Source organism: Nycticebus coucang, chromosome 8, assembly GCF_027406575.1.
Source record: "Nycticebus coucang isolate mNycCou1 chromosome 8, mNycCou1.pri, whole genome shotgun sequence".
Lineage (NCBI taxonomy): Eukaryota > Metazoa > Chordata > Mammalia > Primates > Lorisidae > Nycticebus > Nycticebus coucang.
Window position 1 is genome coordinate 214,052 of NC_069787.1, and position 25,214 is coordinate 239,265.

General features: G+C 46.7%; 1 protein-coding gene across 1 annotated transcript in view; it reads right to left on the reverse strand.

The window, feature by feature from the left end:
* The window catches only part of ALDH1L1 (aldehyde dehydrogenase 1 family member L1), a 69,508-nt gene extending 53,090 nt beyond the window's left edge, over window positions 1-16,418 (reverse strand). Inside the window, exons 1-5 of the mRNA XM_053598570.1 lie at window positions 16,283-16,418; window positions 5,632-5,781; window positions 3,657-3,891; window positions 2,682-2,847; window positions 517-618 (exon numbers count right to left, since the gene is read on the reverse strand). Coding sequence (XP_053454545.1) covers window positions 517-618; window positions 2,682-2,847; window positions 3,657-3,891; window positions 5,632-5,758 — 630 coding nt within the window. The 5' untranslated portion in view covers window positions 5,759-5,781; window positions 16,283-16,418. The remainder of the gene's footprint in view (window positions 1-516; window positions 619-2,681; window positions 2,848-3,656; window positions 3,892-5,631; window positions 5,782-16,282) is intronic.
* Window positions 16,419-25,214: the final 8,796 nt, after the last annotated feature.

The window sequence follows — 25,214 nt, forward strand, 5'->3', positions numbered from 1 at the left end:
AGTGCACCCAGTCCTGTGTTCTCTCTGGCTCTGTGTCTCTAACCAGTTGAGCAGACTTCAGATGGCCCAGGCCCCACACAGGGTCTCCAGAGCACAGAGCTCAGGCCCGGGCCCAAGTGCCCCATGCACAGCTTCTTGTCACCCACAGGGCCCTTGTAGGTTCCCACAGAGCAGCTGTAGTCCCTACTCAGAGACAGCTCACAGGCCCCTCTCTGCTCACAGGAGCTTCTTACACCAGCTTGGAACTCCAACACTATGGCTTACTTTTACACCCTACTCCCTCCAATTCTTCTCCCTCTTGGGGGTTTTGCCTGCTCATTCCTCCTAAAGAGAAACAGAAAAGAACCTGGAGTGGCTTCTGCCTCCTGCCATTTCAGGCCTCCTACTCCACAGCTCAGGCACGCTGGTCTGGGCTGCCCTTCCTTTGGGCTATAAGCAGTTGCAACTCAAGTTGATGCCCAGCTTTCCCAGAGCCCTGCACTCCTAGGCCACTCTCAGGCAGGCACCAGCACTCACCTTTGCTGTCTCCTTCTTCTGAATCCCCTCATAGGTGGCTCCTTCCATGGGCTGAGGGACTCTGGGGGCTCTGCCCTCAGCAATCAGCCTCACGGCCTGCACCTGGAGAGACCCTGTGGGTCAGCATTCTCAGGAGGACCTGCCCTCAGTCCTAGCCTCTGAGGGACTGGCCTGCACTCCCAGTCCACTGAGCCTGGACCTGCCCCAGATTACTTCCACTTGCCTGGCATAGAAGAGGCACCAGAGAATTGCCTGCTGTCATGAACAAACAGCATGGACATAACGCCAACATGCATGGCGGGCACACCCATCCTCGCCATCATGGGGTTTGGGTCGTATGGAAGGTCTTAGAAGATTATATGAACTATAAAGCCCTATGTAATGCACACATGTTCATGCTGCTAAGAATGGGCCCTGGACCCTGGTGGGTTTGGAGGCGCAAGTCTGGAGATCTGGGTGAAATAGGAAGTAGTTTCTCTGGGATGAGAAAGAAAAGGGTGGCAGCAGAAGGGATCAGGGAAGGGGCTAAAGGAGAGCCAAGGAACCTGGACCACCATGAGGGAGACCAGAGATGCCAAGGCTATGACATGGACATCAGAAACAGCTGAGGCAGGGCTGCCTAGAGGAAGCATCCGTGGGGATGGACATGTCCATGTCCTCAGGTCTGATACAATGGACAGTACCCATGTGGAGTTATGGGGCCTTAAAGTGTAGCTAATGAGACACAGGAACGGAATTTTAGTTATAATGAATTTAAATGGCTCCAGGTGACCAGGGCTGCCTTACTAAACAAGGTGCCTGAGTTGTTTGCCATGGAGCATGCAAGTTACACCCTTCCCTGCCTCTCATACATCTCCAGCAAGCCTACTTGGCACACTGCGTTTGTGAGCAGGCCATTCTGTGGGAGGAAACAAAGGCACACAGCTTAACTCCACCTGAAAAACAAAAGGCAGCCAATGTGAAACCAGAGCCGAAATGAGGGACAGCTGGCTTTGGGTTGCAGTGAGCATTGGCCCCTTCCTGTTGTGCTTATTCCCCTGGAAATTCCTCCTGCCCCATTCCTGGCCTTTGGCCATCATTGATCAGCCCAGACTCCCAGCTAGGATGCTAGTAGCCCCACAGACACCCAATCCCCACAGCCTCCCTTGCAGCTGCAGAGTCCAGTTACAACTGTCCCCAGCATCAGTCATTCTTGCCTTTTGGCAGCCCTACCCCTAATCTCCCAGGAGGGCTCAGACCACCAACCACAGCTGCCTATCTTCGGTCCCTAATCACCCACAGCCAGAAGCATGCAACCAAGCATTCCATCGCCCAGCCAGTGATTGGCTTCAAATGATCACATGGCTCAAAAATGGCCAATCAGAGTCATCCTGATTCATCATTCATTAATTTTATTTTATTTATTTATTTTTTTTTGTAGAGACAGAGTTTCACTTTATGGCCCTCGGTAGAGTGCCGTGGCATCACAGCTCACAGCAACCTCCAACTCCTGGGCTTAAGCGATTCTCTTGCCTCAGCCTCCCGAGTAGCTGGGACTACAGGCGCCCGCCACAACGCCCGGCTATTTTTGGGTTGCAGTTTGGCTGGGGCCAGGTTTGAACCCATCACCCTCGGTATATGGGGCTGGCGCCTTACCGACTGAGCCACAGACGCCGCCCATCATTCATTAATTTTAAGAGGAAGAGGGTTTCTCTTCACCTGGAATCAAGAATTACAAGCCTGGAGCTACCAATGACTAACTTTCCTCCAATTGGTACCTTCCTATTATGTGTATTGCCACATCCAAACCACCAGAGCTCTAGGGCAGCCAGACTAAGAATGAAGTTAATCAAATAGAGAAAAGCAGAATCAAAGGGTGAAGATACAGAGAGGCATAATTCTAAGGATGTCGTAGCTTAAGCTTCTGAGTTCAGTCATGTGTGGTCCCTGCCTTTACTATTATCTATTAAATGAGCCAAAATGTTCCCTCTTTTGGCTGAAGCTTTTGAATTGGGTTCTGTCAGTTGTGAGCAGGAGTCTCTCCTAACACAATGTGCTCTGTCCTGCACCGAAGTGAGAGGTCTCTCTCTAGAATCCTGAGAGAGGGGGGACAGATTCCTGGCCAGCAGGGGACAAGTGTCTCAGATGGAGAAGCACTACAGGGCATGGCAGCTCCCAGCCCTTACCATCCCTTTGATGCCTTCGGGAAAGAGGAAGCGGTTGTACAGGGAGCTCACGGTGTCATCCGGGAACACCTCACACGCCTGCTGAAGCAGAATGTCTCCGGTGTCCAGTCCATCATCTGCCCAGAAGATGGTAAACCCTCCTTTCTTATCTCCATGAATGAGGGTCCTAGAAGCAGAAGAGTGAGACCTTGAGTCTGGAGAACACGCTAGTGCAGCCCGTGGTGGCCACCCTACACCAGGCTCCCTTCTCCCCCAGGAGGGCCAACACTGCTCCGGTGATAGGAAGGGGAAGGAGAAGGGAAAAAACATTACAGGCTAGGCCTTATGTAAACTTAATCCTCACACCTTGATGACAGGTATGGCATGTTTCTTTCCTTAGCAGATGAAGAAACCAACTCAGGTCCAGAGAAGTGAAGTGATGTTATCAAAGGTCAGGGAGCCTAAATTTCAACCAGATGAGTCTGACCACAAATCTGCTCTCTTTTCTCAGTTCACATCTTCTGCCCTGACAGCCCATCTGCTACGTCACCTAGTTTTGTGTTTTCAGTACTTCTGTCACCTCAAACTATCATCCTAGGGTGCTCTTTAACGTCACTTTTATCCCTTTCTGTGTGGGATGCTGCTGAGAGTGGCAATAGCACTGGAGGTTACAGCAGGACCCTACTACACAGATGGCCCTGGTTACCGCCCCCTCCCTGCGCCACCCAGGGCCCTCTCTGTGCCAGCTGCAGAAGGGAAACTGATGGTCCTGGCTTCTCCATTAAACTGTAGGAACGCAGAGTGCAGTGCTCTAGAGCCCTCTCAGTGACACGTCACCAGTCTGCTTTATGGCTGACACCGGGCAGCACAGGACAAGCACTGAATGATACCCACACCCAGACCCTGCAGAAATGCTTGGGGCTAAGGGAGGGTGACAGCTCTCACTGATGAAGGGGGACATATGGAGACAGCCCCTGTGCTCTTGCCCCATCTCACCAGTTGATGGCCGAGGCCCCCCGGTGCCGGGGGAGCAGAGACGGGTGGTAGATGATGGAGCCATGCTGGGGGGCGTTGATGATCTCCATGGGGATGAACTGGCTGCAGAAGGGCAGCACATTGAGCTCGGCCCCCAGAGCCTGGTACTTTGCCACCACATCAGGCAAAGCCTTTCCTTGTGCCCGCCACCGGGGGAACTTGAACACCGGCACACCGTCTTTCTCTGCCTCCAGGCCTATGGGAGAACAGGTGAGAAACCAGCCCTCCTCTGCCACCCACTCTCACACTTCCCAGCAAAGTGGCTCTCAGCTTTCTCTCCTCACCTGTCCCCACCCCCAGCCAGGCTCCATCAGGCAACACAGTGGGGACAGCGGCCAAGAGTGAGGCTTCAGGTCCTTCTCTGCCTTGGCTCTCACTTCTGACCAGGCTGTCCCAGTGGCCCTGTCATCCTGACCCCTGCCCAAACCCATGTGGCTGGCCTCTTCCTCTCGCCTTTCCAGAGGCATCACCGCACCCACTGCTACATTACTGTGTCCCATGCTCTACTGCTCGGTGACAGGGGAGGGTCCCTGCACTTCTGCCTCCCAGCTGCTACCCAACTGGATGGAGGAGGGTGGGGGAGAAAGATGAGAAGGGTCTTCAATCCTGGGAGTTCCCCAGTATGGGTTTCTCACCTCAGCTGCAGAAGTGTCCCCCCAAACATCAGCTGAATCCATTTTCCAGTATCTATAGAACTAGCCTCAATACACACACACCCCTGAGGCCAGGGCCAACCTGTAGCCCTTCTCCTGGCTAGTCACCCTCCTCGCAGTCCTGAGTCCCAGCCCCTGGCTTCTAGGTCCTCCCAGCCACAGCTTCCCTCTAAATCCTCCACCTTAGAGAAGGCAGCTGCTTCCTCCCATCACCACCCAACACCTCTATCTGACACTCCTTGGCCCCTAGTGAACACTCTTTACACTCAGTTCCCTCTGGTGTAGTGTTTGGCTCCAGGCTGGACTGACCCTCTCTGCTTTTCTGTCTTGGCATCTGGTGGTTTGGGAGAGGGTGATGTTTGATGGGAGCAGACCTGACTGCACTTGCAAAAGCTGTCCATAGTGACCAGGGGAGCACTACTGAAGGGCACCTGAGCTCAAGGAGAAGTGGGAGCCACAGCCAAGTCCCTCAGTGGCTGGATATGAGCTCAGGCTATTGTGGGTCACATTGTGATCAGGTCCAAGGCTGAGGCCCCGGCTGGCACAGGACAAGGGATGCTGGAGCTGAGTACAGGGCTTAGTCTAAGGCTGCTACTCCAGGAGCCATAGCCCTGTGCCTGGTCATTCCTACAGGCCCTTCAATCCTGATCCCCTGCCCCACGGTCTGCCTCCATCCGGCCTGAGAAGCAGTTGCCAGTGTCCCTGGTGGGCTGTCCCTCCAAGCTCAGGACCTGCATCCTGCATGCTCAGGTTTCCAGCTCAAAGGCTATGGCCCAGACCCACAGTTCTCAAACTGTGCTCTTCCTAGGACTGAGGGTAGCAGCATCACCCAAGAACTTGTTTTCAGACTCCACCCCACCAGCTGAATCAGAAAACTCCCAGGGCTGGCTCAGCACTCAGTGTTCTAACAGCCCTGGTGGTGGTGACTCGGATTAGGCCCATCTTTGAGAACACTGGCCCCCGGTGACCTTACCCTGGGACCCTTTTGAGGTTCGGATACTGGGGTCAGAGAAGTTCAGAGGGGGACCTGGGACCAGGTAGGGCCTCCCTACAGCTCTTCTCCAGGACACAAACCCTTCCCCATGTCAGATGGAGAAGACATCTCCACTTTATCCCAGAAAACCCCAGCAGTCAATAGGCCCCAGAGCAGGATGCAGAGTGGGCTGCCTCCCAGCAGGACACACCAGGAGACCCAGTACACTTCTGCTCCCACCCGCTGCCCTAGCCATCTGCATGGGCAGGCAGACCACCCTCTACCCCTCTGCTTGGGGCCACTCACTCACCCAGGGGGTCGGCCTTGCCATCCTTGTCTGGCACAGTGAACACACCCACCACTTCGTGGCCCTCCTTCCTCAGGTGGCAGTAAACCTCCTGGCCGAATAGGCTCTGCCCAATCACTGCGATCTTCATGGCAACAGGGTGTGTCAGAAAGACTGGGGAAGGAACAGACAATGATCACTGGCCTCCAGAAGCCAGCCCCAGTTCAACCAGAGGCAGCTCACGGCCTGTGGCCTGCTCTCCCTTGGACCACCTCCATGGCCCCGTGGTGGGAAGGCACTGCAGAGTGGCAATGCAGTGGGAAGGACCAGGAAAGCACGTGCAAACCCAAAGGGCTCCAAAGGGTGGAATCTTGGATGCCACAGTGGTTGATTTGTGTAGGGCTTATAGAGTTGGGAGACTCCTCAAAACCCTCTAAGCTGGCATGAAGTGCCCAGTGTTGGGTCTTTCGAAAGTATTCAAGTATATTCTGTAACTAACCAGTTCTGTGACCTCATTCAAATCACATTAAGCCTTGGTTTCTTCATTTATTAATGAAAACAATTTCAGATTCCTCAAATGGCTGTTGGTCTACAAATTAGGCCTATTCTTCCCAGCCAGCGTGTCACAAAAGGACCAGGAAGGACCCCCAGCCTAAGGAGCTGTCACCTGAGCCTCAGCAGGAAAGGGTGCCTATGTGAGCCATCCTAAGGGTGAGGTGGGGAGGGAAGTAGTGTGGGGCTCTACTGGGATGGCCAAGAAGGGAGGTGCAAGGGAGGAAGCAAACTTCGGATTAAGCAAATTTTCCAGTTTGGTCATTCATTCACTTCATTCATATCTGTGAAACCTAAACTATTATTCTCCTAATACATTTGTTTAAATCATCCATTTACCAAAATATAAACACTATATGGAACATGGTATTGAAGTAGTGCACAGTTCATGCATACAGAAAAGTGCATAAATCACAGGTGTGTAGCTCAGAGAATTGCATAACCTGAGCACCTGGATGTGATCAGCACCCAGATGAAGAACAGCCCTAGGAGCCTCCAGAGACTCTCCTAACCATACGACCTGCCAAGGGGAGCGTGGCTTCTCACAACAAAAACCGATATCCTTAGAAAGACAATAACTTGAGTTATAACAGAAGGAATACCTAAACAAATAACAACATCATTAATAACAATTTTGCGATATACACAGACATCTGTCTTTTTATATTTTCAGTAATAATTAGAAGTTTTCCATGTAGAAATACTATATATTTCTGAAGAATTATTCTATGTATTTCATATTTTGTGTTGTCATGTTAACTTTAATTCTATAATTGTTAATGGCAAACAATGGATATTTATATATGGAACTTAAAAAAATAATGGAAAAAATTTTTAAAGAACTAATTTTGCTTGTTATGTGTGTGTTCCCTTTATATAGAGAGTGATGTTTGGCAGATTCTCCCTCCACATCTGTGGATGTACATAGTCATACTGAGTCCATTCTCATTGCTAGGTAACATTTCATTGTGTGGATGTAACACAAATCATCCACTCATCCTGCTATGGAGGGGCTCTTGGGGAGTTTCTAGGTCAAGGCTGTTACAAACAGGGGTGTCACAGGATTCTTGGATATGGTTCTTACTGCAATACACACACATCTTTGTTAGGTATGTGCAATGGAATGGAATGGAATGGAATTCCTGGGTTACAGGTACAAAAATGTCCAGCTTTAGCAGATTCTGCCAGTTTTTCGAGGAGGTTGTACTTGAGGGAATGAGGGAATCTCCATTTCCCTGTATTCTGCATTGTGGCCTTATTTTTTTCTTCCATTTTAGCTATTTTCCTAACATAAAATGTAGCTATCTCACTGAGGTTGAATTTGCAATTCCATGATGACTACTAAAGTGAAGCACCTTTTCCTGTGTTTATTGGTCATTTGTATCCTTCTGTGGGAATTCCTCTTCAAGATTTTTGCCTATTTTTTCTAGGTATTTTTTTCTTCTTTACTTGTATAAGGTTATTTTGTTTTGTGTTTAAAATAATCTGGACTGTGAATCCTTTGTTGGATACGTATATGGAAAATATCTTCTCCACTTTTGCATCTTGCCTTTTTCACTCACTTATGGAGTCTTTTGATGAACAGAAGTTCTTAACCTTAATATAATATACTTTATTAAAGTTGTCCTTTATGGTTAGTGGTTCTTGCAGTCTATTTAAGAAATCTTTGCTTTACCAGATTTTAGTCTGTACTACAAAGCCATAGTGGTCAAGATAGCATGGTACTGGCACAAAAACAGAGACATAGACACTTAGAATCGAATTGAAAACCAAGAAATGAAACTAACATCTTACAGCCACCTAATCTTTGATAAACCAAACAAGAACATACCTTGGGGGAAAGACTCCCTATTCAATAAATGGTGTTGGGAGAACTGGATGTCTACATGTAAAAGACTGAAACTGAACCCACACCTTTCCCCACTCACAAAAATTGATTCAAGATGGATAAAGGACTTAAATTTAAGGCATGATACAATAAAAACCCTCAAAGAAAGCATAGGAAAAACACTGGAAGATATTGGCCTGGGGAAAGACTTCATGAAGAAGACTGCCATGGCAATTGCAACAACAACAAAAATAAACAAATGGGACTTCATTAAACTGAAAAGCTTCTGTACAGCTAAGGAGACAATAACCAAAGCAAAGAGACAACCTACACAATGGGAAAGGATATTTGCATATTTTCAATCAGACAAAAGCTTGATAACTAGGATCTATAGAGAACTCAAATTAATCCACATGAAAAATGCCAACAATCCCATATATCAATGGGCAAGAGACATGCATAGAACCTTCTCTAAAGATGACAGATGAATGGCTAACAAACACATGAAAAAATGTTCATCATCTCTATATATTAGAGAAATGCAAATCAAAACAACCCTGAGATATCATCTAACCCTGGTGAGAATGGCCCACATCACAAAATCTCAAAACTGCAGATGCTGGCGTGGATGTGGAGAGAAGGGAACACTTTTACACTGCTGGTGGGACTGCAAACTAGTACAACCTTTCTGGAAGGAAGTATGGAGAAACCTCAAAGCACTCAAGCTAGACCTCCCATTTGATCCTGCAATCCCATTACTGGGCATCTACCCAGAAGGAAAAAAATCCTTTTATCATAAGGACACTTGTACTAGACTGTTTATTGCAGCTCAATTTACAATCACCAAAATGTGGAAACAGCCTAAATGTCCACCAACCCAGGAATGGATTAACAAGCTGTGGTATATGTATACCATGGAATACTATTCAGCCATTAAAAAAAAATGGAGACTTTACATCCTTTGTATTAACCTGGATGGAAGTGGAAGATATTATTCTTAGTAAAGCATCATAAGAATAGAGAAGCATGAATCCTATGTACTCAATTTTGATATGAGGACAATTAATGACAATTAAGGTTATGAGGGGGGGAAAGCAGAAAGAGGGACGGAGGGAGGGGGATGGGGCCTTGGTGTGTGTCACACTTTATGGGGGCAAGACATGATTGCAAGAGGAACTTTACCTAACAATTGCAATCAGTGTAATCTGGCTTATTGTACCCTCAATGAATCCCCAACAATAAAAAAAAAAAAAGAAATCTTTGCTTACTTCAAGTTCATGAAGATGTTCTCCTTATCTTCTAAAATATTTACTTTGCCTTTTAAATTTAGATGTGTAATCCTTCTAGAACTTATTTTTGTGTGTGATGAAATCTTATTTTCCATATGGATATCGAATTAACCTAGTACTAGTTACTGAAAAAGGTTTCTTTTCTTCATTGAGAAAACAAATCTATCCCTGGACCTGTATTCTGTTCCTTGGGTTAGTTTTGTTTATCTTTGCTTGATTTTTTTGTGATAGTGTTAAAGATAGCTAACATAAACTTGACATTTTAACCACTTTTAAATGTGAGTTCAATGTCATTGTTCACATTCACAGTGCTGTATAGACATCACTACTATTTCTAAAACTTTCTCCCTACTCCAACAGAAACTCTGTCCCCTGACTTCTTGTTCCCCAACATTACCACCAGCCTTGGCAGCCTCAAATCTACTTTCTGTCTCTCCATATTTGCCTATTGTGGATATCCCGTGTAAGTGAAACCACACAATACCTGTCCTTTTGTATGTGGTTTATATCACTTAGCATAATGTTTTCAAGGTTTATCCATGTTGTAACATGTATCAGAACTTTATTCTTTTTATGAAGGAATTCATAAAAGAGTACTTAATTGGAGGTAACATTTTTCAGTTGTGATGTCCTCATTTGATACTTTTAAAACTCTAAATATCTGATAATATACTCCATCTTTTTTCTCTATTTCTTTCAGCATACTATTTTCAGTTATTTTAACATCCTTGTCTGCTAACTTGATTATCTAGATAATCTGTGGGTCTTATAACAATTCTCTACAATTTCTTCCAGAAAATAAAAACAGAACGAATGTTCTCATTCTCTTGGGCCGACATTACCCAAATACCAAAACCAGAGACATTATAAGAAAAGAAAATAACAGACACCAATATATCTCAAGAACAGAAATGTTAATTAGAATTCTCAAAAATATCAGTAATCAAATACAATGTATAAAAAAGAATTACATATAACCACCAACTAGGATTTATTCCAGGTTAAACATGTGAAAATCAATTAATTTAATTTATCATATGAGTATGCTAAAGAAGAAAAATCATATGATCACATCAAGAAACCCAGGAAATGCATTTGACAAAATCCAAACCCAGGGTGGCGCCTGTGGCTCAGTGGGTAAGGCACCAGCCCCATATACCCAGGGTGGTGGGTTCAAACCCAGCCCCAGCCAAATTGCAACAACAAAAAAAATAGGCAGGCATCATGGCAGCCGCCTGTAATCCCAGCTACTTGGGAGGCTAAGGCAAGAGAATCGCTTAAGCCCAAGGATTTGGAGGTTTCTATGAGCTGTGACAGACCCCACGGCACTCTACGGAGGTTAATAAGTGAAACTCTGTCTCAAAAAAAAAAAAAAAAAAATCCAGGGCGGTGCCTGTGGCTCAGTAAGTAGGGCGCCAGCTCCATATACCGAGGGTGGCGGGTTCAAACCCAGCCCCGGCTGAACTGCAACCAAAAAATAGCCGGGCGTTGTGGCGGGCGCCTGTAGTCCCAGCTACTTGGGAGGCTGAGGCAAGAGAATCACTTAAGCCCAGGAGTTGGAGGTTGCTGTGAGCTGTGTGACGCCATGGTACTCTACCCAAGGCCATAAAGTGAAACTCTGTCTCTACAAAAAAAAGAAAAAAAATCCAAACCCATTCATGGTAAGAACTGCCACCAAACTAGGAATAGAAGGGAACTTAACTTGATAAAGAATATCTAAAAACAAACAAAAAACTACAGTTAAATCATACTTATTGGGTAGAAACCAGAAACCTCCCTGCCAAGATCAGGAGGAAGGCAGCAGAGCCCCCTCTCGCAGCTCCTGTGCAGCCTCACACTGGAAGTCTTAACTAATGTGATAAGAAAGGAAAGAAAAAGTATACAGATTAAGAAGAAAGACATAACAGTCTTTGTTCTCAAATGACATGATTTGTCTGTGCAGAAAATCTCAAAGAATCAATAAAAAACTTCTGGAACTAATAACTGATTCTAGCAAAGTTGCAGGATATAAGGTTAATATTTAATATACAAAAGTCAATTGCTTTCTTATATGCCAGTAATGAAAAACTGAGATTTGAAATTTAAAACACAAGACCATTTATATTGGCCCCCCCTAAAAGGATATTTAGGTGTACGCCTAACAAAATACATACAAGATCTATGTGAGGAAAACCACAACTTTGATGAAAGAAATTAAAGAAAACATAAATAAATGGAGAGATATTCCATGTTCAACTCAATACTGCCAAGATGTCAGTTCATACCAACTTGATCTATATATTCATCCCAAATCCCAGTCAAAATCTCAGTGAGTTATTTTGTAGATATCAATAAACTGATTCTAAAGTTTATATGGAGAGGCAAAAAAAGACCCAGAATAGCCAACACAATATCGAAGGTGAACAACGTCAGAAGACTGACACTGCCTGTCTTTAAGATGTTCCTATAAAGCTGCAGTTATCAAGACAGTGTAGTATTAATGAAAGAACAGACAAACAGATCAGTGCAACAGAGCAAAGAGCCTACACGGAGGCTGTACGAATAGTCAGCTGAGCCTTGCCACAGGAGCAAAGGCAGTGCAATGGAGAAAAGACAGACTTTTCAACAAGTGATGCTGAAAAATCCTGATATCCACATGCAAAAGTAAAAAATGAAAAAAGAGAGAATCTAGACACAGACCTTACAACCTTCACAAAAATTAACACAAAATGAACTACAGGTCTAAATATAAAAACATAAAACTATAAAACTCCAAGAAAATCTAGATGTTCTCCTATGTTGGGTTTGTCAATAACTTTTTAGATACAACACCAAATGATCCGAGAAAGAATTGAAATGCCAAACTTCATTAAAATTAAAAATTTCTGTTCTGCAAAGGACAAGAAAATAAAAACACAAGTTACAAACTGAGAGATAATATCTGTAAAAGACATATCTAAGAAAGGACTATTATCCAAAATATATCAACCGCTCTTAAAATTCATCAATAAGAAATCAAACAACCTGATTTAAAAAATGGGCAGACACTTCACCAAAGAAGATATAAAGATGGCAAATAAACACATGAAAAGATGCTCCATATCACGTCATCAGGAAAATGCAAAATAAAACAACAATGAAATACTACTACACATCTATTAGAATGGCCAAAATCCAAAACATTGGCAATACTTCATGCTGGCGAGGATGTGGAGCAACAGGAACGTGTAATATGATGTACCCACCTTGAAAGACTGATGGTTTCTCATAAAACTAAATGTACCATTATCATATGATCCAGCAATCATGATCCTTAATATCTAACCAAAGTAGCAGTAGACTATGTCTACACAAAAACCTGCACATGAATGTTTCCAGAAGGTTTATTTATCATTGTCAAAACTCAGGTTTGACCTTTTAGATATAACACCAAAAGCACAATCCATGGAAGGAAGAATCAAAAAGCTAAACTTCACTAAAATTAAAAATTTCTGCTCTGCAAAATAAACTGTTAAAAGAATGAAAAGATAAGGGGCAGTGCCTGTGGCTCAGTGAGTAGGGTGCCGGCCCCATATATCGAGGGTAGCAGGTTAGAACCCGGTCCTGGCCAAACTGCAACAACAACAAAAAAATAGCCGGGCATTGTGGCGGGCACCTGTAGTCCCAGCTACTGGGGAGGCTGAGGCAAGAAAATTGCCTAAGCCCGAGACCTGGAGGTTACTGTGAGCTGTGACGCCGCAGCACTCTACTGAGGGCAACAAAGTGAGACTCTGTCTCTAAAAAAAAAGAATGAAAAGATAAGCCACCAATGGGGAGAAAATCTTTGCAAAAGATCTATCTGATAAAGAACTGTTATTCCAAACAGGGCAGCGCCTGTGGCTCAGTGATTAGGGCGCCGGCCCCGTACACCGAGGGTGGCGGGTTCAGACCCGGCCCCGGCCAAACTGCAACCAAAAAATAGCCGGGCGTTGTGGTGGGCGCCAGTGGTCCCAGCTACTCGGGAGGCTGAGGCAAGAGAATCGCTTAAGCCCAGGAGTTGGAGGTTGCTGTGAGCTGTGTGAGGCCACGGCACTCTACTGAGGGCCATAAAGTGAGACTCTGTCTCTACAAAAAAAAAAAAAAAATAAATTAAAAAAAAAAAGAACTATTATTCCAAACAAAGAACTACTCTTAAAACTCAACAATAAAACAAAAAAGAATTTTAAAAAATGCATATTGAAAATTAACAGCACCTCATTGAAGAACATTGTATACATGACAAATAAGCATATAAAAACATGCTGAACATTGTAAGTCATTACAAATTGCAAATTAAAATGTAAGAGTGAGATACAATTACATGCCTGTTAGAAGGGTTAGATTCAAAACATGACCCCCAATACTGAAGCAAAAGGAACTCTCATTCACTGCTGGTAGAAGTGTTTCTTATAACACTAAACATATTTTTATATATAATCCACCAATCACTCTCTTTACCGTTTACTCAAATGAGTAGAAAACTCAGGCACATACAGAATCCTGCATACAAATGATGACAGGTTTATTCATTATTGCCTGAACTTGGGAGCAACCAAGACGTTCTTTAGTAGATGAATGCAGAAGTAAACTGTGGCATATCCAGACAATGGAATATTATTCGATGAAAACAATGAAATGAGTTATCAAGCCACAAAGAATAGAGGAACCTTAAATGCACATTGCTAAGTGTAAGAAGCCAGTCTGAAAAGGCAACAGACTGAACGATTCGTGCATACTACAATGACACTCTGGAAAAGGCAAAACTGGGGAGACCAGTAGTTAGTGGGGATGAGGGGATAGGAAAAGCACAGGAGATGTTAAGGCCAGTGAAACTATTATTTACCACACTGCAGCAGTGGGTACATGTCATTATATATGTCCAAACCCATAGAATATAACACCAGGAGTAAACCTTTATGGGCTTTCCTTAATAACATTTTATCAGAATTAGCCCATCAAGTGTAGCAAATATACCACACTAACAACTAACACAAGATGTCAGTAACAGAGGAAAGGAAGGGCAGACTGAGAATATGAGAACTCTGTGCTCTGCACTCAGTTTTTCAGTAAACCCAAAACTCCCGCTTGGTGTCCAGAGTGTAAATCAAACACCCGACCCGATAAGAAGCCTCTGTAATTTTGTAAGGCACACATGCATGTTTATTTGCGGTGTAAAAGCCTATTATATGTTCAAACCCATAGAACGTAACACCAGGAGTAAACCTTTATGGGCTTTCCTTAATAACATGTACTCAGAGCACTGCACAGCCCTGCTGTAAGAGAGGCACCTGTGGTGAGGGTGGATGGACATTTATTTATTCAGATATTTACACAGAAATGTTCAAAGTCATTGGGTAGAGGTTTTGGGTTTTCAGGGTTTATTAATGACTATTAATTACTTTCTTTCTTACCAGAATGCTCTGGGGTTTTTTTTCTATATTGAACATGATTACTTGTGAAAAAAATAAAGTAGTATTCCGCCCCCCCCCCCGCACCTCCCCCCAAAATACTTGTTTGAAGGTAGGCAGAGTCAGAGCAGCCACCAGGGAGACTGCAGGGGCTGGAGCTGGGTCCTGAGGAGGCAGGCCGCAGGCTGGGGGATTGGGGTGGGGGGAGGTGAGACTGTTGTCACAGTCCAGGGAAGCTGAACTTGGCAGGGACAGGAGCCGTGGGAGGAGCCTGGGCCCGTCTTGGCCTTCAGCCCCAGAAACAGCAGGTGCCAACAAGGGGGAGGTGCTGGGGAAAAGCCCACAGTGCCAGAGCTAAGCAGTGCAGGCCACCTCCACCACTCCCTGAGTTGTCACAGCTGTGGGTTGCTGCCGTGGCCCTAACAAGATTGCTAAGGCTTCCCAGGCCTCCCCCCAGCCCGAGGCCTGCCTCCTCAGCACCCAGCTCCAGCCTCTGCGGAAGCAGCAGCTCTGGGCTTCAAGTTCTGGAGCTGTAGTCCTCAGCGCACAGCGGGAGGCTGCTCCACTCCCCTCCCCAGCTGGGATCCCTTGAAGTCAGGCTCCATCTGCGGTGTACCCACAGCCCTGGGCACAGCCACCCGGCGCCTGAGCCTGCAAACCCCAGTATAAGCCTGAGTAAATGGCTTTCCTAGCTGAGCCTCCATGTCCTTGTCTCTACGAGGAATGTCAGCGTTGTCCCCCATCGCTGGGAGGGTCGCTGCCAGCAGGAGCGCAGCGGACACGCAGGGCTTCCTCGGGCGGGACTCAGGCAGTCTCCTGCAATTCTCAAGCAAACTTAGTAGGTGAGGACTATTAGTTATCGTCTCTCCCACTGTCACAGACAAGAAACTGAGATTCAGAATTTAGGAAGCTTGCCCAAGGTTAAGGAGACACCAGGGCGCGGGAGGGGACAAGTCGCTGGAACTGGAGGCAGCGGTCTTTGCTCCAGGTTCGGTTTTGTCTCCAGCTCACGGGAACTCTCACCTCTCTCGGACAGGTGGTAAGTGGGGAACCTGGGGCTGGGAAGCCGGGCTTTCAGTAGCAGGACCCCAGGAACCGCACCAGGGGTCTGGGATCTGGCCTCCCTCTGCACACAGCTGACTGGACCTGGGGTGGGGGTCTCGCAGCTGGGCTGTTAGCCCAGCCGGGAGCGGCGACCCCTCCAATCACAAGCGGCCCCCATGCCAGGCCTCCGGATCTGGCCAATCGGAGGAGACCATTCCCAGTGCCAAGAATGGGGTGACCGGCCCAGGGGACTGACTGTCCCTCCAGCCCTCGAGCCTCAGTTTTCTCTTCTGTAGTCAGGGCTAATAACTCGCATGGCGCGGGCTCGATCAAGGGACTGGCCTAGGCGCCTTGGTCTTTAGCCTGAAGACCCCCTGCCGAGTTGAGGCTCAGCTGTTTCAAGCAGAATCCTGGACCCGGATCCTAAGCCCGGCGCCCCCGCGGCGAGACTCTTGGGCCCCGCAGAAGCCCCCGCGGTGGGGCCCGAGCCCTGAGCTGGTGTCCGGAGCCTCCAGAGCCCCCCTCCAACCGCCGCTCTCTGGCAGGCTGAGACTCACCAGGCTCAGGAGGAGGCGCAGGCGTTGTGGACAGACCGACCTCTGGGAGCTGCAGTCCCGGGACAGAGGATATCAGCCAGGAGGCGGGACCAGCCCGGCCAGTAGGCCCGCTCCGGAGGGGAGGACCGCGGGCGGGGAGAAACTCGTGCTGGGTGGAGGCGGGGAGGGCACTCACCGAGTGACCCTGTGGCTGGGCGCGTTCCTCACCCTCTCTGGGCCTGCTGGTGTCTACAAATGCCACTACCTAGCAGAGGCCTGCGCTCGCCGCGACTTAGGGCAGGAAGACCCGCGGTGGACCCCTCAAGAATTCCCGGGGCTTTGGAGAAGCCCACGCAGCGGCAGTGCGGGCAGTTCTGTGTGTCTGCTGAGGCGGAAGCCTTCAGGGGAAAGGAGAACCTTGCAAAGCGTGTGATGGCACTCACCCGGGCACACATTCACTCAAGAATGATGTGTGTGTGCTGTGGACACAGACAAAGCCAAACAAGACCCCTGCCCTCTGTGAACTTGCATGACCCTTGACAGTAGCTGCCTGTCCTACCTGCCTGCCCAGTGCCTTCCCCACAGACCCGGGGTTTCCTCTGCGCAATTCTTCCCTCTTTCTCCCACCTGGTCCCCTGTACGCCCCTTCCTCTCAGGGAGCCTAGTCAACTCTGCAACTCTGCCTCCCACAGATCCTCTGCCCTTCTCTGGGCGGGGACAGCCAGGTAGAAATAATATAGGGAATGGTAAATCTGAACACTGTTTCCTGAGTGCCAGCCTTTGTCCAGGTGGCTCCTGGAGTGCCCTTCCCCTCACACCTGCAGTTGGAGTGCCTTCCCCTCACACCTGCAGCTGACTTCTCTTCTCTTCCAAGTCTCTCTACCTGAGTCTCTCCCACCTAGCCGCTATTCAGCGCTGGACACATGAGCTTGCTGCAGCCACAGGCTCTCACACTGGCTCTGCTCTGAGAGGCCTCTTAGGTACCTGTTTGGCTGTGTCTGTGTCCACAGCACACACGTCGTCCTCCCCTCTATCAGACTCCACACGTTCGTTGGAGGAGAGAAGCCATTTCCGGTTCCATAGCCCCTCTTGATCACATCACCCTGTTTTGTGTATCTGATGTTTTTTTGTCCCTTTATTTATTTAATCTCTATCTTTTGCACTAGATCATAAGCGCTTTGAGGGCAGAAAACTAGTGAGATGTAGTCCCTGTTGTCTCCCCAAAACACACTTATAGTAGTTACTAAATAAATGTCTGTTGAATGAGTTAATGCCAGCATTTTGCCCACATGCCCCAGGACACCCAGGATTGAGTTGATCTGACCCTGTGGAACCCAGTAACCTGTTTCTAGGCACTGCCCTCTTCTTTCAGCTCCAGACTGCAGGTCTCCCTGTTGTCCCTGGCATCCACCGTCCTCAACTCATGAATGTTTCACTGCTCAGGGGAACACCATTCACACCTCGGGAGGTCCCACTGCAGTGCTACATCTCCAGAGAAGCTTTCCCTAACTACAGCTCCACTGGGACAGATCCCTCCATCACAGGAAGCCTCTAATTTTCTTTCATGAACCCTTCTCAAATGCAATTGTATCACAGCTTCTGGAATTATATCATCCTCCCTCTCACCCCAGCAAGAGACCAATGACTATCTCAGTCTCCTTGGAACTCCCCAGCTGTGCCCAAGGAGCCTCATCCACATCTGAACCTGATTTAGATGCAAAGATTCTTGACACTGAGCTGATTCTGTAGTGGGATGAGGCTGTAAGGGGATGTTTGGAGGGCTGAGTGTATTTTGCATATGGGAGAAACATAAATAGTGACCAGTAGGCAGACGTGGTAGTTTTAAAACTCTTTCATACTCCTCTCTTCAAGTGTGGAATGAACTTAGTAACTTCCTTCTAATAAGTGAAATATGGCAGAAGTGACTGTGATTTCTAAATCTATCCATTCATAGACCAGATAGATAAACTAAGTCTTGAGTGAGGTCAGAGAGTAGCAGAAGCCAGCTCATGTGTCCAGGACTAGGCGATACTCTCTGAACACCTCTTACTGTTACCCTCTTTTACCAGCTGGTTCCCCATGCCAGGAATGCCCTGCCCCTTGATGCCATCTGGCTAAACCCTGCTCATGCTCAGGGATGGCTTTGTGTGCTATCTCCTTTGGGAAGCTTCTCCCAGCCCTCCCCTTGGGAGTTCCCTTATTTATAGCAGAGACCACACTCTAATGTAACCATCAATATGTCTGTCTGTCTCTTAGCTGCAAGACCCTGAGGGCAGGGACAGGGTCTATGTCATCTGTGTATCTCAGAGCACGGCACAGCCCTGCCGTAAGATAGGCACCCATGGTGAGGGTGAATGGACATGCCCTGCAGAGAGGGCCTCTGCTGGGGCTGAACTGCAGTGGCCAGGTCCTCTGTGGGGAGGCACTTTGAGCTTTCACAGCCTTGGGTGGGATAAGGGATGGGGGTGTCACAGAGGGTGAGTGTAGCTCAGGGGTGCAAGGATGAGATGGATGGCAACACAGATTCTGTCTGTTGTATAAGAATGATTCAGCTTGTTTGGGGGAAACTCAGTAATTGGATACTGGGTGTATACTGCAAAGGAAATATTAACTTTAAGGTCTATGGCCTTTTGGGAAATCAAAGAGGACAGGGCAAGTGACCTGGACTTTCCCTTTTTTAATTTGGGACCACTGCTCCTCTTTGCTCAGCTCCTGAGATGCCCCATTCAGAGACTTTTACTCAACATGTGCATTGCTCACAGTGTCACCTGACACCCTACCCTAAAAAACACTCTCCAGCAGAAATCTAGAATTCAGGGTGGCTTTCCTTCCCATTTCCCCCTCAAAAGTCCACTGGGTGATTTTATGTATGGAGGTAAAGATGTGAGTTAGCTTTCCTACAGCTCTCCTACAGCTTAGACCAGAGTCCGTATGAGGACCCGGAAATGCAAACAAAATGCCTCTGAGAAGCTAAGCTGGGGTTGCAGAGTTCAGGTCTCCTGCCAGTGCCCGTTGACCCCGTGTCACATCAAACCTCAGTATTGTTCCATGTTTGCACTCCCGTGCCTGGCTGGCCCAAGCCTCCAGAGCTTATTGTAGAAGAACAGAAGGAGAATGGAGGAGAGTTGGGGAGAGGTGGTGCAGTCTTTCTCCCCACGTGCTTGTAGCCCAGTGGGGTAGATGAACATGCCGACAGAGCAGAACTTAAAGGTGGAAAGGGGAGTGAATTTGCAGACAGTGGAGACACTAAGAAAAGGGGTCTGGGTGCTTCGGACACCCCTGAGGACATAAGGCTTTATAACACTGGGAAGAATTTAACTAGAAAAAAATGAGAAAGACAATTCAGATGGGAGCATGGAGGAGGGGACATGGGACATTTCTGAAGAGCAGCGAGAAGATGTGGCTTACCATGCAGTGGTGAGAGATGTGCTGCCAGGTCAAGGTCACAGGAGCCTCAGTGGAGAAGGGGATCAGGGGTTACCCTGTGTAGTCCTGGTACCAGATATTCTGATTTCATAACCAGGACAACAATTTCGATAATATTTCAGTGGACGTTATGTTCTCAGTTTTTTGTTTTACATAGTAAAAACATCTGAAAAGAACTAATAAATGTCCTGAACTATTATTCAGCCTTAAAAATGAACAAAGTTCTGGCACATGCTACAACATGGATAAAACTTGTGGATATTATGCTGAGTGAGATAAGCCAGGCACAAAAGGACAAACATTGTGTGATCCCACTCCCATGAGGTCCCTGGAGCAGCTGAGTCCACAGAGACAGAGCAGAGTAGCGGCTGCCAGGGGAGAAGGAGGGGACAAGTGGAGTAAGGAGTAATGGGGACAAGGTTTCAGTTTGGGGAGATAAAAAAGTTCTGAGATGGATGATGGTGATGGTCACACAACAATGTAAATGTGCTAATTAATTCCACTAAGCTATGTATCTAAAAACATCTAAGAGGGTAAATTTCATCTTATTTGAATTTCCACCAGCCATCACTATAATGTTATTTTAAAAGACCATTTAACATCAAAAAGCTTAAAGGAACAATTGGGCCTTGTTGAAAATTCTGTCCCAGCTCACTCTGGGCTGGGGCCTGGCTGCTGAGAGCCTGGCTCTTGGCTCTAAAAGCAAGTGCCTGAGTTTGAGGAACTCACCCAGGAGCAAAAGCGAGGCACAGAGCTTGGTGAGCAGGAGACAGTGGAGTGGGCACTGGTCCAGGGAGTACAGGATGGTATGGTACCCCAGAGCCAACAACAGCAAAGCTGTGAACCCGCTGAGGCCTGATGGCTTGGACCATGGGGCATGTAGCAGAACCTAGAAGCGAGATATTTACTTGAGAGAAGTGCCCTTGGGCGGCGCCTGTGGCTCAGCGGGTAGGGCGCCGGTCCCATATGCCGGAGGTGGTGGGTTCAAACCCAGCCCCGACCAAATTAAAAAAAAAAAAAAAAAAAAAAAAAGATGAGAGAAGTGCCCTTGTAGTTGTGGGACACAGTGACCACAAGGGGAAGCCAGGTGAGGACCCCATCTTCTCTCTTTTCTCCTCCCAGCACTCCCCAATGGAGGCAGAGAACACAGTGGGTGCAGTCCCTGTCAGACCCCTGAGCAGCAGGCCATGGGAGGGCAGGGAGTGGACTAGAGACCAGCAGACAAGCTGGCCCCATTCCATCAGGAGAGTGCCCACCTCAAGCCGCTTGGTAGAGGGAATCCCACAGGAAGTAGTTGCTACAGAAGTGTTGGAAGCACTGAAGAGACAGATGAGAAATGGTAGGGCAGGACCAGAGGCCCAAGAACTGGGTGCGTGCCTGGCACAGGAGGCCAATAGCGCTGGCAGCTGCAGAGAGGTCCAGAGGGGGAGGCAGGGTGTGTGGAAGGTCTGGCAGCAACAAGGCCCTTGGAGATGGCTCTAAGAGCTGTTTCCAGAGTCATGGGAAAGAACTAGCATGGGGGTGGGTGAGAAGCCAATGTGTGATGAAGACACAGGGACAAGCCCTTTTGAAATGTCTGGTGGGGAATGGGAAGGTAAATGGACAATGGCATGATGAGAAGGAAAAAATCTATAATGAAGGAGACCAATGAGTGTGAAGAGCATCAGGAAGGATTCAGATGAGAAAGAAAAGTTGAATGTGTAAGAAAGAAAGGGGGAGAATTAGTAGTATCTGTGGTTCCTGAAAAGGCAAGAGGAGAAGGCACCCAAAAGCAGATTCAGAGAGTAGCCTTCAAAGGTACTGTACCAGAAAGACAGGAAGGCAGATGGATGGATGTGTAGATGGATGGGTGGAAGGCTAGACGGAATAATAGAAGGATGGATTGTAGATGGATGAGTGGAAGGCTAGACGGAATAATAGAAGGATGGATTGTAGATGGATGAGTGGAAGGCTAAATGGAAGAACAGAAGGATGGAAGGGAGTGTAGATGGATGCGTGGATGATAAACAGAATAATGGAAAGATGGATGGATGTGTGGATAGAAGAATGGATGGCTACATGAATGGTGGGTTTCCTTTACCTGTGTTTCATGTTGGTACAAAATTGGAGACCTGACCTTTCCCTTCCTAGAAAGAAGCCTAGAGAAAGCTTTCCTTCTCTTTCTAAAGAATGAGCTAAGATCATCTGCTGAGGTGGGAAGGAGGAAAGGAGAGATGTTTGCATGGCCACTGTGGGGCGTGGGAACAGGAGAATGGTGGAGGATCCCGGGCAGTGGTGAAGGCTCACTTGAGATGGGTGGTCCCAAGTTGACATGAGGACTGTTTTGAGACCCTCTCAGTTTTGAGCCTCTCAGTACCATGAGGCTCCCCAGGGAAGAGGCATGACAGGGTTTAACCAAGACGGTCAATTTGCCTAGAGGGTTTCAGTGAGGATCAAATGGCAGTTGTGGACTGCAGAATCTGAGCTGGACAAAGACAGTGCTGACCAACTGAGGGAGATTGTAGAGGTCTGTGGAAGTCAGGCCACAGCAGCTGAACCAGAGACAAAAAAAGAAGACAGAGGATGGAGACAGAGGGAGGGTCATGTCTGAATTAGTGGCTTGGAAAGTAAAGCAGTCCCAAGTGATGACAGTTCTGTTCAAAAGGACAAACCTTGGCTTGGCACCTGTAGCTCAGTGCTTAGGGCACCGGCCACATACACTGGGGTGGTGGGTTCGAACCCGGCCTGGGCCTGCTAAACAATGACAACTACAACAAAAACAGCTGGGTATTGTGGCAGGCACCTGTAGTCCCAGCTACTTGGGAGGCTAAGGCAAGAGAATGGCTTAAGCCTAAGAATTTGAGGTTGCTATGAGCTCTGACACCACAGCTCCCTACCAAGGAGACTGTCTCAAAAAAAGAAAAAAAAGGCAAACCTTAAGTGAGTTTAAAAGTATCAGAGAGTTTATGTGAGAAAAGAAAAACAATTTGTGCATTAGGCAGCCCACAGAACCAGAGAACCAGAAGAGGTTTAAAGAGCTCCTGCCTGCTATGTGCTTAGACAGAATTTAAGAATAGGAAATGGAAGTGAGGCAAAAAGTACAACGTATCTGATGACAGCTCAGAATTTTGACTCACTTAAATCAACTGGCTCCCTGCTAGTAACTAGCGATCAGCTGCTATAATCAACTGAAACTCAGTGACCTATTAAGTGAGAATATAGTTGACCCTGGAACAACACTGATGTGATTTGCACGGGTCAAATTACATGTGAAATTTTTTCTTTTTCTTTTCTTTTTTCTCACTTTGTTGCCCTTGGTAGAGTGCTGTGGTGTCACAGCTCACAGCAACCCCCAGCTCTTAGGCTTGGGCGATTCTCTTGCCTCAGCCTCCCAAGTAGCTAGGACTACAGGCACCCGCCACAATGCCTGGCTATTTTTTTGTTGCCTTTTGGCCGGGGCCAGATTTGAACCCACCACCCTCGGTATATGGGGCCAGCACCCTACTCACAGAGCCACAGGTGCCGTCCCAAATTTTTTTAATAAATACAGTTGGTCCATCACTTCTTGGCCTTTTGGCTAAGATCAAGTGTAATACAGTTGGTCCTCCATGTTAGCAGATTCTGTTTCCACAATCAAACACAAATCAAAAATATAGCATTTGCAGGATGTGAAGCCAGCTTATGCAGGACAGATTTTCATATTCGTGGCTTCCACAGGACCAACTGTGGGACTTGAGCATGTGAGAACTGTAGTAACTACATGTAGTCTTGGAGCCAGCTCCCCAGGGATACCAAAGAACCACTGTATTCCTAAGTTAATTCACTGCGTTTAGCACAGATGACTCCATATTGCTTTGGTCTTTAGGCCCACTATATGAGCCTAGTCAAAATCAATGGCCTCTTCCACATTTTACTTAACAATTCTCCCCTTTCGATCAGGCTCTCACCTGAGTGAGAAGGTGACATCACAGTACTGTCATCAGTATTTAGGACATCAGCACTATTGTCAGCTACCATCATTTCAGATTTACAGTCTCCACATCCCATTCCAGGTTACAGTGTCCTCATGACTACACATTTAAGTTGCCATTTCAACCAAAATAAGAGCACTTGACGTGTGACAGATGGCTGCATGAAAACATTTAGAAGTGTTGAGAAAACACAGTGCATCAGAGAGATCGCTGTTATGACTATTAGGACGAGAATACCAAGAGTTTGGAATATGACCCTTACCCCAGAGTCCCCATGAGCCAAACTAAAATCAAATAGATCAAAGAATAGGCCAGATGAGGAGTCCACCCATTTTAATCAAATATTTTTATAACTGAGTTTCCACAATATCTGATGTATTTGTCCACGTGTCACAGTGAGTATCAAACCACAGAGTCCTGCCTGCTCTGCCCATGAGCAGTCTACCAACCCATGCCTGGGCCAAGTCAAAGCAAGAGAAAGAACGTGTGGGTTGAAAGGTCTGATTTTGACAGGTCTACTAGTACAATCTAAATAAACAGGCCTGTGCTAAAGGCAACTGCCAAGTGGGCTAAAGAGTGGCCCCTGACATGATGGAAAGACATAACTTTGGCACAACCGAGTGGACATTTTGTGTGATTATGCAGTTCTAACAGCAGAATTACTCTGCTAAGAAAAAAAAGAGGCATAAAACAATGAAAAATTAAAAGGTGTGTGAGTCTCATGATGATCAAGAGTCTTGTTCCAACATCTCGGGAAAACTGTCTATGTCTAAGATGCCATCTGCTTCTGAATGAGCTCTACCGTACCAATAGGTACATAGTTCCAGAAATTTGGATGGGCCTTTTGATTTATGATTTGTGGACCCAAGTTTTAAGGCCAGTAGGATTATGCCAGTAGTAGTTGAGAAGATTTTCATAAAAGAAAAAGGTGAGATATTAGCAATACCATCAGAAGTACTTTGTAAAATCTCATCTCCTGTGATAGATTGTAATTGTTTAGTAAAAGTATCAGAAATACGTTGTTGTAAATCACTAATTTCAGCAGTGATGTTTGTTTGGGATAAAATATGTTGTTTCATCTTATCTCAGCTGAAATGAGAATTATTCCAAGGTACAGGAGTGACACAAAAAGAAGAAATATTCCAATCACAATGTAACTTGATTTGTTTTTGTAAACTCTGGAAAATGCTGAGTTTTACTGGAATTTAATAAACTTCCCACAGTATGTGAGGCTTGCACAGAAAGTTTATTCCCTAAGACCAACTCAGATAAAACCTCCACCAATTTGATTGCTGCTACTGCTTTTAAACAGGATATGCCTAAAGGTGAGGTGGGCCTGTGTTCCTTCCATATTCTTGAGTATGCTATGCTCACGAATCAACACAGTGAGAGGTTTTGTGTAATTTAGAGGTCCTAAAACTGGGCCTATTCTAAGCACAGTTTTAGCTGGATCCATGTAAAAACCCATTTGTGACTATCTTCCCATGGTAAGGGCTCTGATGCTGTCTCTTAGTGAGCTCATACAATGAAGAGACTATCAAGGAAAAATCTGAGGCCCAGGATTATATGCTGCAAGT